The sequence below is a fragment of the Ciconia boyciana genome, chromosome 14 (assembly GCF_034638445.1).
Source record: "Ciconia boyciana chromosome 14, ASM3463844v1, whole genome shotgun sequence".
NCBI classification, from domain to species: domain Eukaryota; kingdom Metazoa; phylum Chordata; class Aves; order Ciconiiformes; family Ciconiidae; genus Ciconia; species Ciconia boyciana.
The window spans coordinates 6,574,496-6,592,983 of record NC_132947.1 but is presented as its reverse complement, the minus strand read 5'-3'; the positions used below and the strand labels follow the sequence as shown (position 1 = coordinate 6,592,983).

The window sequence follows — 18,488 nt, the reverse complement described above, 5'->3', positions numbered from 1 at the left end:
AAGGAGGGGGTTGGGGGAAGGTATTTATTGACAAAACACTCTAGACACAGAATCTATAAGCAAAATTGAACTGGAAATTCAGCTTCCTAGTAGAAAGGTGCGAGATGGTATTGCACGACTTTATATAGTGGAAATCAGTGCTCCTCACACCTCTTATTTAGCTCTTTTTGGTATCTAGTGTTTCCCTAATGTCTCAGACTTCTATTTGCTCAAGCATCAGCAGGAAGGAGCTGAAAGCAAGTGCAACTTATCTGATGACAGAAGGAAGTTCCAGTTAATTTTGGATTCTTTTTTCTGACATTAATCTGTATTTTCATAATGTCTTATCCCTACATAGAGACAAAAATGCTTGGCGTCTCAGACGTAGCCCCATTTTACAAAGGGTGGAAAGGGGGAGCTCAGTGGTTTTTCCATCTCCTCTCACCCACTGCCCTCTTCCCTGTCACAGTGCAGGCAGCTCAGACCCAGACTCCCTACTCCTGACCATAAAGGTTAAAGATAAATCCAGTGATAACCATTAGCATTAGTAACTGAAGAAAAGCATCAGAAAATTGAGTAGTCAGTGGTCTCTAACCCAAAGAGAACTGGGAGGGAAGTTTTTGTTGGCTAATTGAAAGTATCAACTATCAAAACGACAAAGTTCCTTTAAGTATTACCCAACACCTGATGTAACAAAAAAATAAATCTCAGAACAATACCTGCTTGGTCATTAACTGACTGCTTTGTGTTTGATCAGAATTCAAGACTCTTTCTCTGCAGTTTGTATAACAAGGATTGACATCCTTCTGCATCGTCTTTCCAACAAGCAGCCCCTAAAGCCCTCTGAGGTCTGTTTTGATGTGGAAACACAGGCAATTATTTTACCCGAGAAACAACATGAAGGTTATTGGCTTCCAGAGCTTGACAATACAGCATAGACCCTGTTCCAGCAGATACAGGTCATGGTGTACTAGTGTTCTAGTGGTTTAAACCATTCAGTTGACAACAGTTTTTATAGATGGTAACTGAGTTGTTATCCTTAATGAGCTTAATGTGACTAGGACATAGTGGGTGAATGTCTTCCATCACTTACAAAACACATGAGAAGGAGACCCATGAAGCTTCTTGCTCGAGGCTTCTACCAGGCAAAGCAGGTGTGCGGCCTATCCAGCAGGACATTTGTAATGTAGGACTCCCCTCTGTTGGCTGTGGCTCTACAGACCCCAAAGGGTTCCTCTGCCTCTTCTGCAGATCCCCCAGGACACTGTTAGGGCAAAACCCATCAAGTGCTGAATGGGATTTGTGCCTTAGCCAAGTTTCGGCTCCGTCATACACCAAGCAAGAAAGGATGGAAAGAAAGAAGAGAAAGAAAGAGGCAATTGACTTCATCCCCACTGGACTCTAAATAACGAACGCAACTAATTGAGGTCAAGGACTTGTTGAGTCAGCAGCACAGTTATAGTCTTGAGAACAAAAGCCTGCTCCCAAATGCTTCCCACAGCCAATGGTGCAGTAACAACTTGGAAAGGTTTTCAAAGTATTTACCAGTTGCTGTGTCTGTTGCCTGGCATGGAAGTTCCCACTGTCATCTGCACAAATCCACTTGCATTTCTCTGCTTGCTTTACCTGCTTTTCATTACATAGCATGTGTAACACTGTGGGCTTCTGGCTTCGCAATGCAGACAGCAATAGCAATCTGCATGGCCTTTGGGGCGGTTTTGACTATTCTCAGATGGTCCAAAATCCAGTGGTGATGCTAAACACAAGCAAAAAAGTTATCTACCCATCAAGGCAACTTAACAATATTTTCTGTAGTGATTGTTGCAGCCAGAGATTCCCCGTGTTTCCTAACCACCCTCCTCCTGAATTCTGCCTTTGTGTAGTCATATAACAATGATTACAATTTTGGAGGGAGCTGCAGTCAGAAAAGGCACAAAGCAGAGAGTAGCACCACTCCCATCCCTCTGAGCAGCTGGGAATTGCAAACATAACTACAAATTCCTGTCCAGTGAAAACTGTATTTACTCATCCAAAACAAATCCATGTATGTCACCATTGCCAAGGGCTCTAGGTCCTATTTTGCACCACAATGGACCATGCTGATTCATATGCTTCCTAGATGCCTTGCAGAAGACTGGCCTTTGCTGTGGGTGACTGGCTCTGGCCTTGCAAAGACACAAGATGACTTAATTCCAAAGAGCAAGCAGGAAACTTTGCATATGTCCGGGAGGGAAGCCCTGAGCCTCCTGGCTGGTGCTGCCCCACAAGAAGGCCCAGAGTTGCAGCTCCATCTCCCACCAGTGACCACAGGTCAGCACCATCACAGCTAATGAATCGGCACTACCACGTGAAAACAAACCAGGAAAGGAACAGATCTCCCAGGTCTTCCTGCAAAAACATCTCTTCCAGAACATGATACCCTGTGTGGACACACTATCTTGTGCAAGCTATATCAGCTTCGAAGCTGGGGACACACAGAGGAAGATCCTATCCTGTTTCTCATAGCTGAGCTCTGTCTATTCCCTGTGGCAGGGGATGGACCCCTTTGGAGCTGCCAGCTCTTCTCCAACAGCTGGATTTCATGTGATCAACACCCGGGAACTTTTGCTAGTGAATCCCTGGATCAACACATCATCCCCTCCGAGGCTGGAGTCCCTGATCCTGAGACTCCTGCCTTTGGGCCAGACATGGCGTGTTTTAACTTAACCTCCCACTGGTGCAGCAGGGTATGCGATAAGCTCTGCAGATTGATTTTTAACCTTCTTGTTCTTCCTAGGCCTGTCTTGACACTCCCCCCCCCTCCTATTTTTCAGGAAATCCAGGCCAGCAAGGAGGAAGAGAGAGTTCAGTGCATCTGTTCACCACTAACATTGACAAACAGCACAGAAAAGCTTTGCTAACCTGAAATGTATTGGCATATCTAACCAAAACCCACTTGATTTCCCCTGGAAAGCAAAAGCTGTGAAAGGCCATTACTAGCAGGTTGCCCTTGCATGTGAAGTAATTGAATCAGGAAATGGGAAACGCGAGGCAGGAGAGCTTAGCTGTCATTTTACAAAAACAATTAAATGCATGAAATGTATCTTAATGATATAATTAAGGCAAAATTCCAATCCACCATTAGTAGTGGCATTAATTATTGCAAGCACATTACATTCAGTATCGCTGGGATGATGAAATCCTTTGTTATGCAGCTTTATTAACAAAAACCCCCAAACAAACAGATTATCTGCTCCTCAAGAGAAGCTCTAATGCAAAATTACTTTTCAACAAACCTTGATTACTTTTGTCTGTTCAGGCTGATAGTAAGAGAGGTCAAAGCAACACAGGGAAACTACTGTGAAATACTGAATGACTGCTAGGACGCATCATGGGCTGTTACTGAAGGTGTGCAGTGACAAAGTTGTCTGAAGCAAAGTTGACTAGCACCGTCATGGACACAGTAAGCTGTTGCCGTACACTTGCAAGAGGTATCTCCATCCCACACACAGCCTGGCATACCGGAGAGCTGTCAGCACAGTGTGCAGCCCAGTTTGCAAGCCTGCAGCCGCCAGATAGCTGGGACACTCGCCCTGAGCTGCCCCAGGCTGTAGTCTCGCTTTCCTCCGCACTCCTGGATTTCAGCATTTGCAAGGCTCAGACTTCAGCAATGAATCAATGGCTGGGAAGTTGCTCCATGTAATTGTCAGCTTTCAAAGGGGCCAAAAACTGTGTTTGTGTGGTCACTCCTGGTGCAAGCTGAGTCCTGTAATCTCATGGCCACTTACAAATCTCATATGGGTAGAATTTGGCCCTCAAGCAGCCACTAAATATAACCATGTCATCCAGGGCTCCATCCCATCTAAGTATGCTTTCAGCAACCTCTTAATTCCTGGATTTCACAGCACCTTTCACAAGAGCTCCAATCATCTTTGTAACCTTTTCCATCACACAAGAAGTTAAACCCAGCTCATGTAAACAGCTGACTTCCCCACGTGCAAACCCTGCTTTCCGAATTGCACTGGCTAGGTGCCATTCTGGTGGGGTCTTTTTTGCCACAAGCCCCTTTGGAAGGGCCAAGCCATCCATTCAGCTCCCTGGGAGCTGCTGCTCCCCCTCCTGCAGGGAGCGGTCAAAGCCAGTTTGCTCCTTTTGACTTGTCTCCCTCCCCAGTCAGGCTTTCCTGCCTTCCCCTCAGCATCTACAGGCTGCAGAATGACGCATAGCTGTTGCATTTTGACCATTTCCTACACTTCCTAGAGGAAACCCCTCTCTGCTGGCAGGAGAGCTTCATGCACTGCTGGGCTCAGGCACCCGAAACAGCAAAGGGAGGCGAGGGATGCTCCTGGGCAGGACACTGACCCTGCAGCTCTCCTTTAACACACTGATTTATGCACTAGCTGTGGTCAGGACTAGCTTTTACCCCCCTAAAGCAACAGAAATCTGTTGTCACCTTCAAGACCTGGTTTGCAGCAGGGCAAGATCTCACCTGCCTTATACGAGGGGCAGTGAATGACAGCTTTTCAGTTTTACACCTTATTTTACACTTATTTTTATACTCTGCTCCCACTCTCTCAGACTGTCAGTTCTGTGTTAGGTTTCTGGGGTTTTGAGGCAGTTGGTTTGGCACGGCAGAGACAAGGGCTTTGGAGCCGAGTACCTTCACTGCAGAGGAGCCATCGATCAGCTGCTAAAAGGCCCTTGGATGTTGCTCAAAACTGTTTTACATATTGGGACGAATGGTGGAATTGCCAATCTGAGAGGTGTGAAGACATCAAATATACCTTTGCAAACAAGGAAGGAAGCCATCAATAACATTCCCCCTATGGGTACACTTATTTGGGACTAGAAGCAAACTTATTAGACATGGAAGCCTGTTTATAGTGATTTTCAACACTTGATTCAGCTCAAGAAACAAAAATTAGAAAAATTAACCGCCTCCAGACAGCCATGCGACTCCTAGGTGATAACTGCCAGAGGACAAGCAAACACATCAGTTGAGTGATTATGTGGATACCTACTGAAAGAGGGGGATTTTCAATTATGCGTGGTTGATTTTCTACATGTACATCTCCCATTATACGGGGAAAATCAATTAGCAAGAGTAATTTGTTTCCAAATGCATTGGTTGGAGAGAAACATTAGTTCAGACACATTAATTTCTGGACAAATGTTTACAATTAAAATGCAGTTTTGCTTCCGCTCAAGTCCTATACTGGCACCCTGTATCTCACCAGGTCTGGAGAAGAAACGAGAGGCTCCAGGAAAGGCAGATCAGGGGGCGCAGCGGTGGGAAGTGCCGCCCGTCGGGTTACTGCGAGGACACTGAGATGCATCAAAGGACACGGCTGGGGGACTGGGCTGTTTCTGCAGCTGAACCTTGTTCCTCAAGCCACAAACAGGTCCTGGGTTAGTGGGAACCCAGAAGCAGAGAGGAAGACAGCGCACACAGATAGCGCATGGGGATATAGGACAACATAATGCAGTCCCTGAGGGTTTGGGGTTTTTTCTGTGTAGGGCTGATATACAGCATTTCTTTAAAAGCAACACCTATACCTGTTCTGGATGACATCTGTGCCATTTGCCCAAGTCCTGAAGTCAGTCCAGAAGCTGAAGACCAAGACACAAGGTGAGTGATGGGCATAGTCTGCTGGGAATGTCAGAAACCCCCACGCACGGGCAGCACATGCAGAAGCAGCGACTGGTGGCTGCGCTTTTACCCACACATGGCACCGAAAGCCAGAGCAGGAAAGCAAAACCAATGCTTTTTCCCATAAACCAAAACTTTAAGAGAAAAGACAAAGCCTGTTTTCCAAGCTCACATTTGGTTTCAGCAATTACTCACGACTTGTTACATTTGCTCATGACTCAGCCTGAAAAGACCTTGATTGAGGGCAGAAACCTCACTGAGGAGCTGGGCATCTTCTGACGAATTGGAAGAGCTGAGTAAACTTGAACAAATTTTGTAAAGTTAGTCTACTTCCTTGCACTTTGCTTCATACTATGCTTTTCTACACCACAAGGAGCCTTGATTATATTCCTTGATACTGTCCCTTTGTTCTCTGACACAGCTACTCAAACACCATGCACCCCAAAACGGAAGGGTTTGCTTTGGAGCATCGCCAGGCTATAGGCAACAGTGACCACATCCTTATGCGTACATAAAGAGCGAGTGTGCTGAATGTGCCTCGCCTTCCTCAAGATCTGTTGCACGTAAAACACCTGCCTGCATTGCCTTCCGTAGGGGTTTTCTGCAATCAAAGTCTCTCTTCTGCCACAGGTTACTCATCGGCTCTAAATTCTCAGCAGCAGGGTGCAAGTGCATCCATGCGCTGTGCAAATTTGCAGAAATTGTTTATATAAGTAGTTTATTTGGACATTTACAGTAAAATATGGCCTGGAGAGAGTAAACAGAGTTTCAGTTTCATGCCACTCTTACAACATTACTGTAAATCTAGTCATATTTAGTATTTTTTCCTTCAAGTGCAGGAATTATGCACCCAGCTGACCTTGCACTGGTGCAGGAGGAAAGGAAGCTTTCCAGACCTCCTGTTTGCAAAGCAATAAAACATAACAGGGCTCAGAGATCAGAGGGAAAATAAACAGATCCTCTCGCTCACCCTCCCCCATTCCCCCTTTTTTTCCTCTCCCCAGCTTATATTTAGCTCCAGCTCCTCCATGCCCACAGGGGGGCTGCCCTGGGAGCAGGGAGGCAAGGCACCAGGGCCAGGCTCTTGGGGAACCTCAAGCTTTCCTCCTTGGAACAGAAAATCGACAGACCTGCTCAGCAGAACAGAGGGAAACAGCACCTCTCACAAGAGGAGAATAGAGATGAGAAAAAGCAAGCAGTGGGGCCCATCAGGGTTGTGCATAATTTGGTTTTTAACCCGATTCTGCTCATCTGAATGTTGCAGAGCCTTGTTTTGAGATTCAAGGAGAAATCTGTGTGCACTGTGATGGGCAAGTACATTAATAAGTTGTCTGGAATGAACACATGCTTACAGCTCACCATCTTTCCCAGGAAAGCCATCGGTGTGCACTCACCCCAAGGTAAAACCCAGCCCAGCTCCCTCCCCACACTCACACCAGCTCTGCTGACTACCCCAGACCTACACAGGCTCCTCAAGACACCACAAAGCACCCCAAAGGGGTTGGTCTTGCATGACTGCATGCTTCCATGACTGTTTTAGAGCTCCCAACGTGTTTTGGATGCCTAATTCTTGCCCATGTTAATGGGCCCAAGTACTAAAACATCGTAAACACCTCTTGCAGTAAGGTAGCTGACTGCATTTGGTACTGATGTTATTAACTTAATGCTACAATATCAGAGCAGGAGCTGTGGCCACAGCCCATCCTCTGTTGGTAACACAGAGGGGACACAGCATGGCAAACTGAGAATACCCAACCGTGACACTACAGTGACTGCCTGGGACTTACAGCCACTGCCACATCCTGCTGATGAGCAACTCGGCAGAGCTGCCGCGGGCCCCAGAACAGCACAGCCGGTCCCCTCCCCAGGTCAGGTATATCCATCTTAAAGGTCTTTTGAAGTAGCCCAGTAGCTTCTGCGGTATTGGGAAACAAGATATGGCATCTGTGCCAAGCTTCCAGTGCAGCAAAAGCCACCTTTTTCTCTCCATTTATGTCCTGACAATAGCAAGGCCACAGCAGAGTGAAGGTGGAAGCCTGATGCAAAGCCACCTGCCTTGGTGCAACACATTGCTCGGTGAGCAATGCAGCGGAGGTGCTTTATAGTTAAGTCTCCAGTCTTTTTTTAAAACCAGGCTGCTTATTAGCAATGCATATCAACACCAAAGCAATAGCTTTGTACTTCAGAGTTACTCTCTTAATCAAATGCAACTTCACAGAGCCACGCTGATCTAATTGTTCAATGTCCAGGTTCCTTGCCTTTGCAAGAGATAAATACTCTGAGGAGCTGCATTTTGACTGGCAGCCAAAATCCACCACTGGCTGCTGTGACTGTGATTTATTGCTGCTGCTAACAATCAACCTCAAGGCAACCGTGTGCATTTGAACTGAGAGTCAGGACTGCGCAAGGGAGGGAGAACGAACACCCACCAAGAGCTGACAACTAATGAATCCTGACCAGCAGTCAACGCTCTCCCACATTTCTGCATTGCAAAACCCACTCCAGTACACTGCATAGAGTGCTTCACATCACCTCTCCTTTGCCTGGTCCAGAGCCATCAGTCTGGTCAGCCAGAGCTCTAAGTTTCATTTATGCAGCTTTTAATCTTACCTGATAACAGGCTCTCCATATGCAGAGCCAGGGAGGAAGCTGGGGAGCACTGCAGCCACCAACCCGACCTGCTGGGCAAGATCCCCCAGCAGATGAGGGATGCTCCCCAGCAGGCAGCAAGCCCCACTCACGCAGGGAGCAGCAGGGCATGTTCCCCAGGGGGAAGGCAGCCAGGGAGGAGGCCCTGGAGCTGTGGTGACTGATGCACTTTCAGCCACAGAGGAAGAAAAAGCACACCTACAGCTCCTGCAGCACGTGGCTCCAGGACACCCTGAAGCCCAGTTCTGGGTACCCTAAAAAAATGCCATAAATCTCAATCTCCCCTCAAAAAGAGCAAGCACTGAAGTGGCTGCTGTTTCAGAGGATTTGCCTTTCCTTTGCATCAGCCAGGCAGCTTCAGAACCCTAGGGCAGCACTGAACCAAAACCCCATCCCACCTCATGCAGCTGCAAAGGGTGGTCAGGAAACACGCTCTTCAAAACCTCCTTTAGCTCCTACTCAGCAGGAGAGCAGAGAAACCCCCACAGCCAGCCACCACCTTCCCTGGAGCTGCTTAAATTTGCCTCCTGGGCCATGGCAGCATTGTGCCCACCTGGGTCAAAGCCCCCAGCCGGGGCAGCTGCCTGCCCCTGCCTGCCCACTCACCAAGCAAAACCCATGAGTTCTTGCACTGGGTTCAAAGGAGAGGGGCGAGCTCTCTGCAGGGCTCCTGAGAAGGGGAAAGAGGGAGGGGGAAGCAGTTTTGACCCCATCAGACCTTACATGAAGTGAATTTTGAGCAGTGCTTTTCCAGCCTGATCATGTCTAGGAGCACAAGGCAGGAATTATTTCCTCTTTTCTCCTGTCCAGTCTTGCCTTTGCTACTACACTGTTATACAGTCCTGTTTTCTGTCAAAGCAGTGGGAATTTCCAGACTCTTTTTTTAAAGAAAAAAAAAGGATAGCAGCAAGTGTTTGGAGTAAATTCCCATTACACTCAGGATAAACAGCAAGGATTCCTGTGAGAGCACATTGCTTTCTTCATAAATCTCAGTGTAACCCATCACTGCGACACTCACTGTGAGGGAGAATTTGTTTCCAGCCACCTTACCTGGGGGTTTCTGTCCCTGGTCAAGGCTTCCCCTCCCTCGACAGTGAGGCAGGTCTCAGCCTGCGCAGGGGCTTTGGGGCCAGCAGCATGGAGAAAAAACCCTCTCCAATAAATCATCCCAAGGGAAAAGCAGCCTGAGCAGGTTAAAAAGCAAGAGGCTGACTCCAGGTTTCACACCTTCCCCACCTCAAAGCACCCCAAGCCATCTCCTCCGTCTTCACTGGGAGGGAATCACTGGCGGGGACCATGCCCGAGCAGCGGGACGGGAGCTGCACAAGCCCTGGGGGGGTTCGCTTGGTGCCCTCCAGGCGCAAACCGGATTAAATGCAGGCGCAGGCAGCGACGTGGTGCGAGCTGCCACCGAGACCGAGACCGCACAAGAAATGAATCATCTGCCAGGGAGAGCCGGAGCGGGGATTAACGCGGCTCCCGAGGAGGGCGATGGCAGAAGACAGAGGGGACGAGTTTGGGTTAGGACAAGCAGATAAAATATGGAGACAAAAAGCAAAAAAAAAAAAAAAAGCTGCTGTGAAGTTCAGATACTTTGAAGTTGGAATTTACACCTTCCAGCAAGCACAGCCAGGGAGGGCCAGAAGTGCTGCAAAAAGGGTTTCGATGCTGGAAGCACAGGGGAAAGCTGAGTCTGATTTCTTAAGTCCTATTCAATTTGCAGCACAGAAATCTGTTCAAAATCAAAGGCTTTGCCACTTGTGGTTTCCAAAAGTCACAAAATTGTTTCTTCCACTGAGTTGCAAAAAGAAAAAAAAAAGAAAAAGGGTTAAAAATAATCTTTTGCCAATCAGTCGCACTGCAGTGTCCCCAGATCACCTCATTAGCCGCAGAAAGGTAGCTTAGTAACAATATTTTTCTGCCCATTCCCACGCACTGAGCTGGTTGAATTTGGCTTTTTTTTTTTCATTTTAAAAAATTCCCCTTTGGAAAATGTGGTTTCAGCTGAGTTCCCATTTTCTGTGGGAAGATGCTGGTTTCAGCCATGAATCCGAAAATGAAAAATGTAATTTTGAAACAGTGATTCAAACGAAACCCTGCCCTTTCCCCCGCCTCGCCGCACCTGGAGCAAGGTGGATGTTTCCCACCGAGATATTTGTGGTCCTGAGGTTGGGGCAGGGGCATTGCCCCACTCTCAGAAATTTAGCGTTTTGGTGTTTCTTTGCACGTGGGACAGGAAAGCGGGTTTGGAGCCGCTTGAGCCAACGCCAGGGCCATCGGCATCCCGCCACGGTCACCGAGCTCCTCATCCTGCCCGGGCCGTGCTGCCCCTCACTGCCCACGGCGTCACATTCGTCAACCAAAGCGCCGGGTTGGTAAAGCAAATCAACTCATCCCTGTCGTGGGTTTTTGCCTTGTTTCTTCCTGCCGGCCCCGATCCCACAAGACTCCTGTGCGCAGTATTATACACTGAGTAAGCCATTTGAATTTATATCTGTGTTATTCACAGTGCATAAAATGAGACATCTGTGTCTTTTCAGGATGAGGGCCTCAGTTTCCACGAGCCGTGTCAGCTCTTGCGGAGCTCCCACCGAATCGAGGGTTAATCCCGGCCATGCTCGCACGCGCGTGGCAGCTGAGGCGGGAGCGGGGCTAATGAAGATGGCAACGAAGACAAAACTCACGTCTTCAGTACCTGCTCGAACACACGGAACAGGAGGATTTGCTTGTTTTGGTCCATGCACTCAGGCTGAAATGCAGATTTTGCTTCCTAAAAGCTATCCTGCAGCACAGTCCCGCCGGGAGCTGCCACCGGCCTCCTCGCGAGCCTGCTTGAACTGCTAAGGTACCGTCCCAAAAGGAAACAAGAAATCCAGCCTTGGAGAGCCCAGCTTCGGGCCAAAGCATCATTCTTGATTGCAAATGGGTTAAAAATTTTAGCTCCAAACACTCGTGTGAAAGTTGGTCAGTCACTAAAATGGAGTGAGCAGGGTTCTGCTCATTTAAAACATGATTTAGAGGAAAAAAGGCTTCCTGGCTAACAGCTGGTGGTTTGTAAATGGGCTGGAAGGCACTGAACGCTGGCAGCACAGAGCAGTACTGCATACAGCACGCTCTCCGGTACCTCCGATACATCATCTCAAGTGCTCCGTGATGCCTCAAGAAGCCCACTTGCACCTCCAGATCATCACTCACCGATTCATCCCGGAGCCCAGACTGCTGGGGCCGGTGTCCTACAGTCTGTAATGGCAATGAGAGCAATTTAACCCATAGTGCTGCTCATGAACCTCGCCTGCACGGCAATGCACTTTTCCTCCAAGCGGTACCCCAGCTCTTTGGGAACCTCTGGCTCCCTCGGGGCATGGGGACAGTGCCAGGCTTGAAGCCCTCCCGCTCGCCGGGGCCCTGAGAGCACGCGGGGACAATTCCCTGCCAAACACCCCCCAGCCATGTTACGGCTGCTGACACCGGGCTATGTTGAGTAATTTGGATCTAAAGGCAGAAGGGCTCCAAACTGGACTGGGTTGGGTATTTGGCCCACCAGAGAGCCTGTGGTCAGTTACTGGTGAGCGTTCCCTGAAGCAGGAGAGCCCCGCCAACGAGCCAGGCAATGGCACGGTATTAAAAACAGCCGATTGCTTACCATGGGGAAAAATTAAAGTGTTCCAACCCAGGGCAGCTGCTGTCCAGTACTGTACTGCCCTGGGTCATCTTTCCAGCAGCAATGCACAGAGGACACCAGGAATCCCACAAAATAAACTGCAACCAGGAGGCGAGTGGCACAGTTCCAGGATCAGAGCCAGAGGGTTGGATTTGGGGTTCTCCTTCCTGGGCTGCAATTAAGCTGCTTTCAGTCATTACTAGTGGTATTTTCCCAACTGGCCATCAGCTCGGGGCTGTGCTGCAAGTAACCGGCCGCACAGAGCATCCAGGCGTCCCGCTGAAGTCCACAGGAGCTCCTTGTGCTCACGGCTGCCCCAGGTTAAAGCCAAGTGTCCACCACTTGCCCGTGCAAATCAGCTGGAGGGGCCGCTTGTAAAAGCCAGGGGCCACTTCCAAACATGCTGCCACCTTCAACGGAGGTTTGCGATCAGCCAGAGAGAAGGGCTGGGGAGACCGAGGGCTTAGGCAGAGCTGACAGCCTTCAGGCGAAGCCCAGGGATTAATTACTACACACTCCTTAGTCCCAAGAGGGAACCCAAGGTCTGGGTGAATCTACAGGACATCCTTCAGAAACACAAAAAGAAAACCCCCTGCAAACAGTTAAGTTTTCAATCATTTTAATGTGATCACTGCAATTTGACCACAGTCTCAGAAAGGAAAAAGTCACACAAATTATCTGTGCTTAGGATTTGAGTCAATCTACACAGTTCTTGTTGATTGACGGTTATTCAAGTTAAGACCTTCTGACCATCAGTGATGTTCTTGGCTGAAAGGCAGGATTGCAAGTGTTGGACATATTGGTGCAAACCAGGAATGCTTCTTCTGGGATTAAAGCTGCGACACCTGATCTACTCAAAAGAAATCAGAATTGTACACGCACACACGCACACACGGACCGAGCATGCAAATACACCGGGAACCAGCTACAGCTTCACGGGAAAAAACACGTCGTGGCAATACAGAGGTTGGCCTGTTATTCAGAAGGCTACTTAACAAGGAAGGGGGAAAACCACACAAATATCGAAAACTGAGAATATTCATTTTCCAATATTCAAAAAGAAAATAGGAAGAGCTTTTGAAATTACATTGTGTTGGCAAACTCTGATTTTTGGGTAACAAAGCAAAAGGTGAAGGCAAATTTTCCAAAGTATTGTAAAATTTATTGTATAAGTATTGCAGCTTTTAGAATGACATATAATTGCCACTATCGGTTACTGTTACACAATAAGCGTTTACAACAGATTTTTGTAAATTGGCATCAGAGTACATATTCATACTAAAACAGCAAAATATATAAGTACTGCATTGCATGTGCTGTCAATAGTTTACATAAGTTTAAACTTGAACAGAACTCAGGATACAGGACTGCCTATAACAAACTCCAAAGCCAAAGCAATGCAACTGGAAGTTTAAGAAAATATTAATACAATGAAATGTGTCTATAAGGCAGGCAAATTAGGACTTTAATGTTGTCCTTCATGAGCTTCTATAGTACAGCAAAAATTTGAAGCGCGGTTTCTGGAAAACTTTTTGTTTTTTGTAGCTTTGTGTTGTACATAGAAAATCTCTGAGCGATACAGAGACAGAAGAGACTAAAAATTCATTCTGTTCTCGCCTAGCACTGTTAATGCTACACATCTGGATTCAGTCTTTTCCTGATCCTTAGTAAAAATGTTGGGCTTTTATTTATTTTTTAATATAGCAGTTAGTGCAATTTTATAGTTCAATACACATACAAAAGGGTGATTCTCCAGAAAGCAATTGGATTTCCTTATACCCCCACTTAAGATAGAATGAATTTCGTAACACTTACGGAAACAATGCACTAGATTAATAAAGCTGAATCTTCAAACCGGTGAAATCGAGGGTTGTGAAGGGAACACAAGTTTTACCAGTGTCAGCCCCAAATGAAACCCATCCTTCCTCACCATCCCGATGGACAAAGCCACGTTCCCATTCCAGGCCATTAAGATTTGGGGGGCACTTTAAGGATGCTGTTTGCCGTACTGTAAGCTAAGGAACTCTGTAAGATTAACAACCCCTTTTAAAGCTAACGTGACTCTTAAAACTTCGAGTAAAAAGGCAGGCTAGGGCAAGAGGTTGCTAAGCATTAGCAATGCCTTGTTTCTTCTGTATTTGTTTAAAAATAAATCATTCTTAAGGGGCCTGAATCTCTCTGCTGGCAGCTGCAAGATGCTAGAGACTCCTACGGAGCAGGACCGCAGTCCAGCTTCTAGTACAGTTCTCCCCTGAGCTGCATGAAGGCCAGAAGGAAACGAGTAGAGACATCGGCAAGGGTGTGCAAAGCAAATTCTCTGCCTTGGTGGCAATACGGGACGTGGGAATTGGGAAGAAATGGACCCCGAGGCAAAACGTAACATTAAATAGTAATAATAATAATAACAATAACAACAACAACAACAACAACAATAATAAAAAAGAACAGACCATTATTTCTAAACACCCATTCAGAACTTGGAGTTGATCTGGGCCCCAGATCTGGTATCTGCACTTGAAATACACAGTTCTCGGGACTGCAAAGCAGAGGGATGGACAGAAGAAAGACAAAAGGCGACAACTTGGCTCCATCAAGGTGGACTCGAGTTGCACCCGCTGCCTGGGACCCGGGGCTCCCCCCCACCGGGGCTGCAGCCGCTCCCCAGGGACCTGCACGGGCAGTGGGAAAGGTGGCAGCTTGGTTTTTGCTTGTGCATGGCATGGGCTGAAAGGCATCATTTGCAGTAGAAATTTGGTGTCGATGAGCCACCCCATTTCACACTCATTAAATTCCCCAAACTAGAGAAAGGGGTAAATGAAACTGGACCCAGGAACTCAACAAACTCATCACTCAGCTGCAGATGCTTGGGGTGATGCTTGACAAATAAAAGCTCACACTGGGAGTGGATTGGGGAGAGAGAAAAAAAATAGGGAAAAAACCCCAGAGAATCGGTTGAAATTTTGAGGACTTCAAAGCACGAGAGCTGGGTTTAATTGCACTGCATTTTTAGTCCCTCTCCCACTACCCCTCCGCGCCTTTCCAGACCCTCCCCACCTCCCTGACCTCTCTGCGGGGTTTGGTGGCCAGGTGACGCCACGCGACAGGACAGTCCCGCCACTTAACAACCTCCAGTCCCCACGACACCTCCTTATTCACCGCTCAGTTTTAAACGTGTGATGCATATTCCACCCAAAACCTGCTGAGGTAAACAGTTTTTGTGTAGCGAACAAACTAGTTCAGATCACAGAACACCCCCCCCCCCCAAAAAAAAAAACCAAACCAACCAACTTCAACCCCAACAACACTATTCACGCATTTTGGCTCAAGAGGGCAGTAGATATTATATTTCGGTTTCTCTTTTGGTTGGTATCTCATTTACAATATCCACCACAGTTTCCTACTTCCCCGGGTAGGATAATGTGCATAAACGTGTTCGGGTTCCCCTACAAACAGCCGAAGCGCAGCGGCAGAGCAGCCTGCGTGGCCAGGCACGGAGCTGCTCCGGGAGCCGGCAGCGCTGCCGGGAAAGGGGGACTGCAAAATTAAATGCAAGGTCCAAAGGAGCAAGAGACCAGACGCTGGTTACTCGTGATGCTAACGATGATTTTGTTTTCCCCTCTCTAAAAAGGGAGGGTTACCGTTTCTTTAATAAGGCACTAAATAGACATGTTACATAAAGGAAAGATACATTTTAAAAACTCGTATAAATTCATCGGTTTCGTACCTTTCATGACAAACTAGATTTATTCCTTTGCATGACTTTTTTTGTGGAATTTTTTTTTTTTTTAGGTCATCAAAACTTAGGTTACATGACTGTAAAGCTATGAAGATTTCAAGAGCTGTGGAAAAGCAGTTTGAAATATTGAGAAGGTACAGGACTATTTCTAGGCAAAAATAAAAAAAAGCAAAAATAATGATCAAACTTCAAGTTCAGCTATTCATCGTCTTCTTTAAAATATATATAAATATTGTTCAAATGGTCAGAACTTCAAAACCGTTCTCATGGTTTTTTTTTTTCAAGTAATAGAAAAGTTGCTTAAAAACAATAGTTATTGCCTTTATATCTTTCATTTATGTCACTCTACTAGATAGCATCCTGCAGAAATGAAATCACACCTCCTTGTAAAATCTTCGCTCTCTGTGGTTCCCCTACCGACCCCTCCTCGCGCTTGGAGCGATGCTCTCCGGGCTGGGGAGACGGGACCGAGAACAGGTTTTTTCCCTTTCGCTTTCTCTCTCGCGCGTTTCTCTCTCGGGTTTCTCACTCGCTCGCTCCGTCACATACAAATTCACTGCGAGGGTAAAACACCTACCAGACACCTACGCAATATAAAAATGTAAACAATAGCATAGTAAGACAAAATGCTTCCGAAACCAAGATAAATTAAAGACGCACAACACCCGGCGGGCGGGAGGGCAGGTGGGACCGTGCTGCTGTGGATGAGGGTATCTTCAGAAGAGGTAAAGGGGGTTTGCTTCTAAAGTGTTAAGCGTATTTCTTTAGCCTTTAATTAATACATCACAGGAGCAGGTTCATTTCCATCTACTGTATCTGACGCCTCTTTAGCTAGGATAATAAAGTAAAAAATAGCGATGACCAGAGGCAGCCCAGGGGACGGCAGAGCTGCGAGACACGGCTGCGCCCGTTTATCCCAAATAGAGGTTTGGGAGGTTAATACAAAATGAAAATGACTTTCACCACCACCACACTTTTCAGCTCGTACTTGTAATGAGATATTTAAACCCCAGCTGAAAGGCAGCCAGCGGGTACGTTACCATTTACTCACGTTAACTTCCATAATTACCGCTTTAGCTCCAAATAATAGGGCCCTTCAGTTGAACATTGAAAGAAATAAACCAAAAAACACTTTGTTCCTTCAGACACAGAAGTTTATTCTCATCCCCACCACCCCCCTCCAAAAAGTTAGAGGTTGTCCCAAAAAAAAAAAAAAAAAAAAAAAAAAAAAAAAAATCAAGTAATTTTTGTCTGCTTCGGTCATTACTGACTCTCAGAAGCAGGGAGTTTTTATTTTACCTTTTTACTCCAATAATCCTACCGGATGACATACAGACACACACCAACTCCTCTTGCTTTGTAGGGAATGTATAAAGCCGTGACTGTCGGCAGCCACGCGCAGGGACTCTGGAAATTAAGGATTTGCATAAGATGCAGTCTCGCTCACCGCTCCTCCCAGGGCTGGCATCTCCACTTCAGCGTTTTTCCACCCCCTTCCAGCTACTTTGTTCTTCACTTCAACATATATCCCTTAACAGGTTCATGGTAGACATGATAGAGGCTTTGACCAACACAAGCACTGACATATTTATATTAAAAAATAGTGCAAAATTTCAACATTTATATAAATAACTCTAAACCCCTGCTTTTGATTTTTTTTTTGTTTTTTGTTTTTTTACAATGTAATACACGCTTTTTGAGTTGGCACTCAAAAAATTGCCATTTTTCTTCTAGTTCAGAAAACAACTTTTTTTTTTTGAATAGGCCTCTTCTAATACAAAAATACTCCTGCTCCTTACACATACACTTTCTCTTATTTTTAATATATATTTATATATTTATATTGCAGATCTTTAAACAAAATGTTTTTTGTGCAAATATTTTGTCTTTAAAGATAAGTGAAATAATCAAACAAAAAAAAGCATTCACACACAGCTCAACTAGAAACAAAACAAAAAAAAAAAGACTACGGTTGATTTTTTTTTTTCCTTTTTAAACGTCTAGACACAGCTCAATAAAGAAATGTTTTTGCAAGCTTGGTAGGCTTGTGCATTCAGACCAGACATAACAAGTAAATATTTATACATGGAGAGATGGGGAAGGGCTTTTTTTTTTTTCTTTGCTCATCTTCCTCAACTCTCTCTCTCTCTCCTTTTTCTTTTAACGAGAAGTGCAGAGTGTTTCATTTACTTTCTTGCTTTTTTCTTTTTTTTTCCTTTCCTTTTTTTTTTTTTTTAAAAGGGGTGCCCTTTTTGTTTCTCTTTCTCTTTGTTCCACGCGGTTGTGCTCTCAAGGCCATTGATTTGTGAATGATGGAGTCTGCTGCCCTCCAAGATGGAGGGCATGCCGTTGTTGTTCTGCTGGTGCTGGTAAAACGTCGACCCGGGGTAGTGCCCTATCACCTCGCTGTACGTCGGCGGCGGTCCCTCCATCCTACCATTGCTCCCATAGCAGGTCGCGCTGATGCCAGAGTTACTGCTGGGGGGGCACGGCCCCCCGTACACGGAGTTATCTATCAAGTCACTGTCGAAGATGGTTCTGTTGGGGGGGGCCCGGACCGACTCTCTGTTGAGCTCCATTTGCTGCTCGGGGTCTCGCAGCTGCAGCGTGCAGGGTCCCTGGTACGGGGGGGGCTCCTCGCCGTCCGACAGCGAGATGGTGGGCGGCAGGTCGATCTCGTGCTGCATGTAGGGGTAGGTTGGCTGGAATCTGTTAAAGCGGTCCCTCTGCAGAAAGGATGGCACTGCCAGGCGGTCACTGGGTCTCGGGGTGTAGATTTGCTGCTGAAAGGGAGAAAAAGAGAAAAAGAGGGCGAGAAGCGTGAGACGCTGCAG

At 46.6% G+C, this 18,488-nt stretch overlaps 1 protein-coding gene across 4 annotated transcripts in view; it reads right to left on the bottom strand.

Annotated features, from left to right (window-relative positions):
* Positions 1-13,600: 13,600 nt before the first annotated feature.
* PMEPA1 (prostate transmembrane protein, androgen induced 1) overlaps positions 13,601-18,488 on the bottom strand; it is a 52,510-nt gene continuing 47,622 nt past the window's right edge. For 2 of the 4 annotated variants that reach the window (XM_072878858.1, XM_072878861.1), the window contains one exon: positions 13,601-18,437. In XM_072878858.1, the coding sequence (XP_072734959.1) occupies positions 17,889-18,437 (549 nt within the window). In that variant the 3' untranslated portion in view covers positions 13,601-17,888. The remainder of the gene's footprint in view (positions 18,438-18,488) is intronic. The other 2 variants (XR_012045100.1, XM_072878860.1) reach the window with 2 other exon arrangements.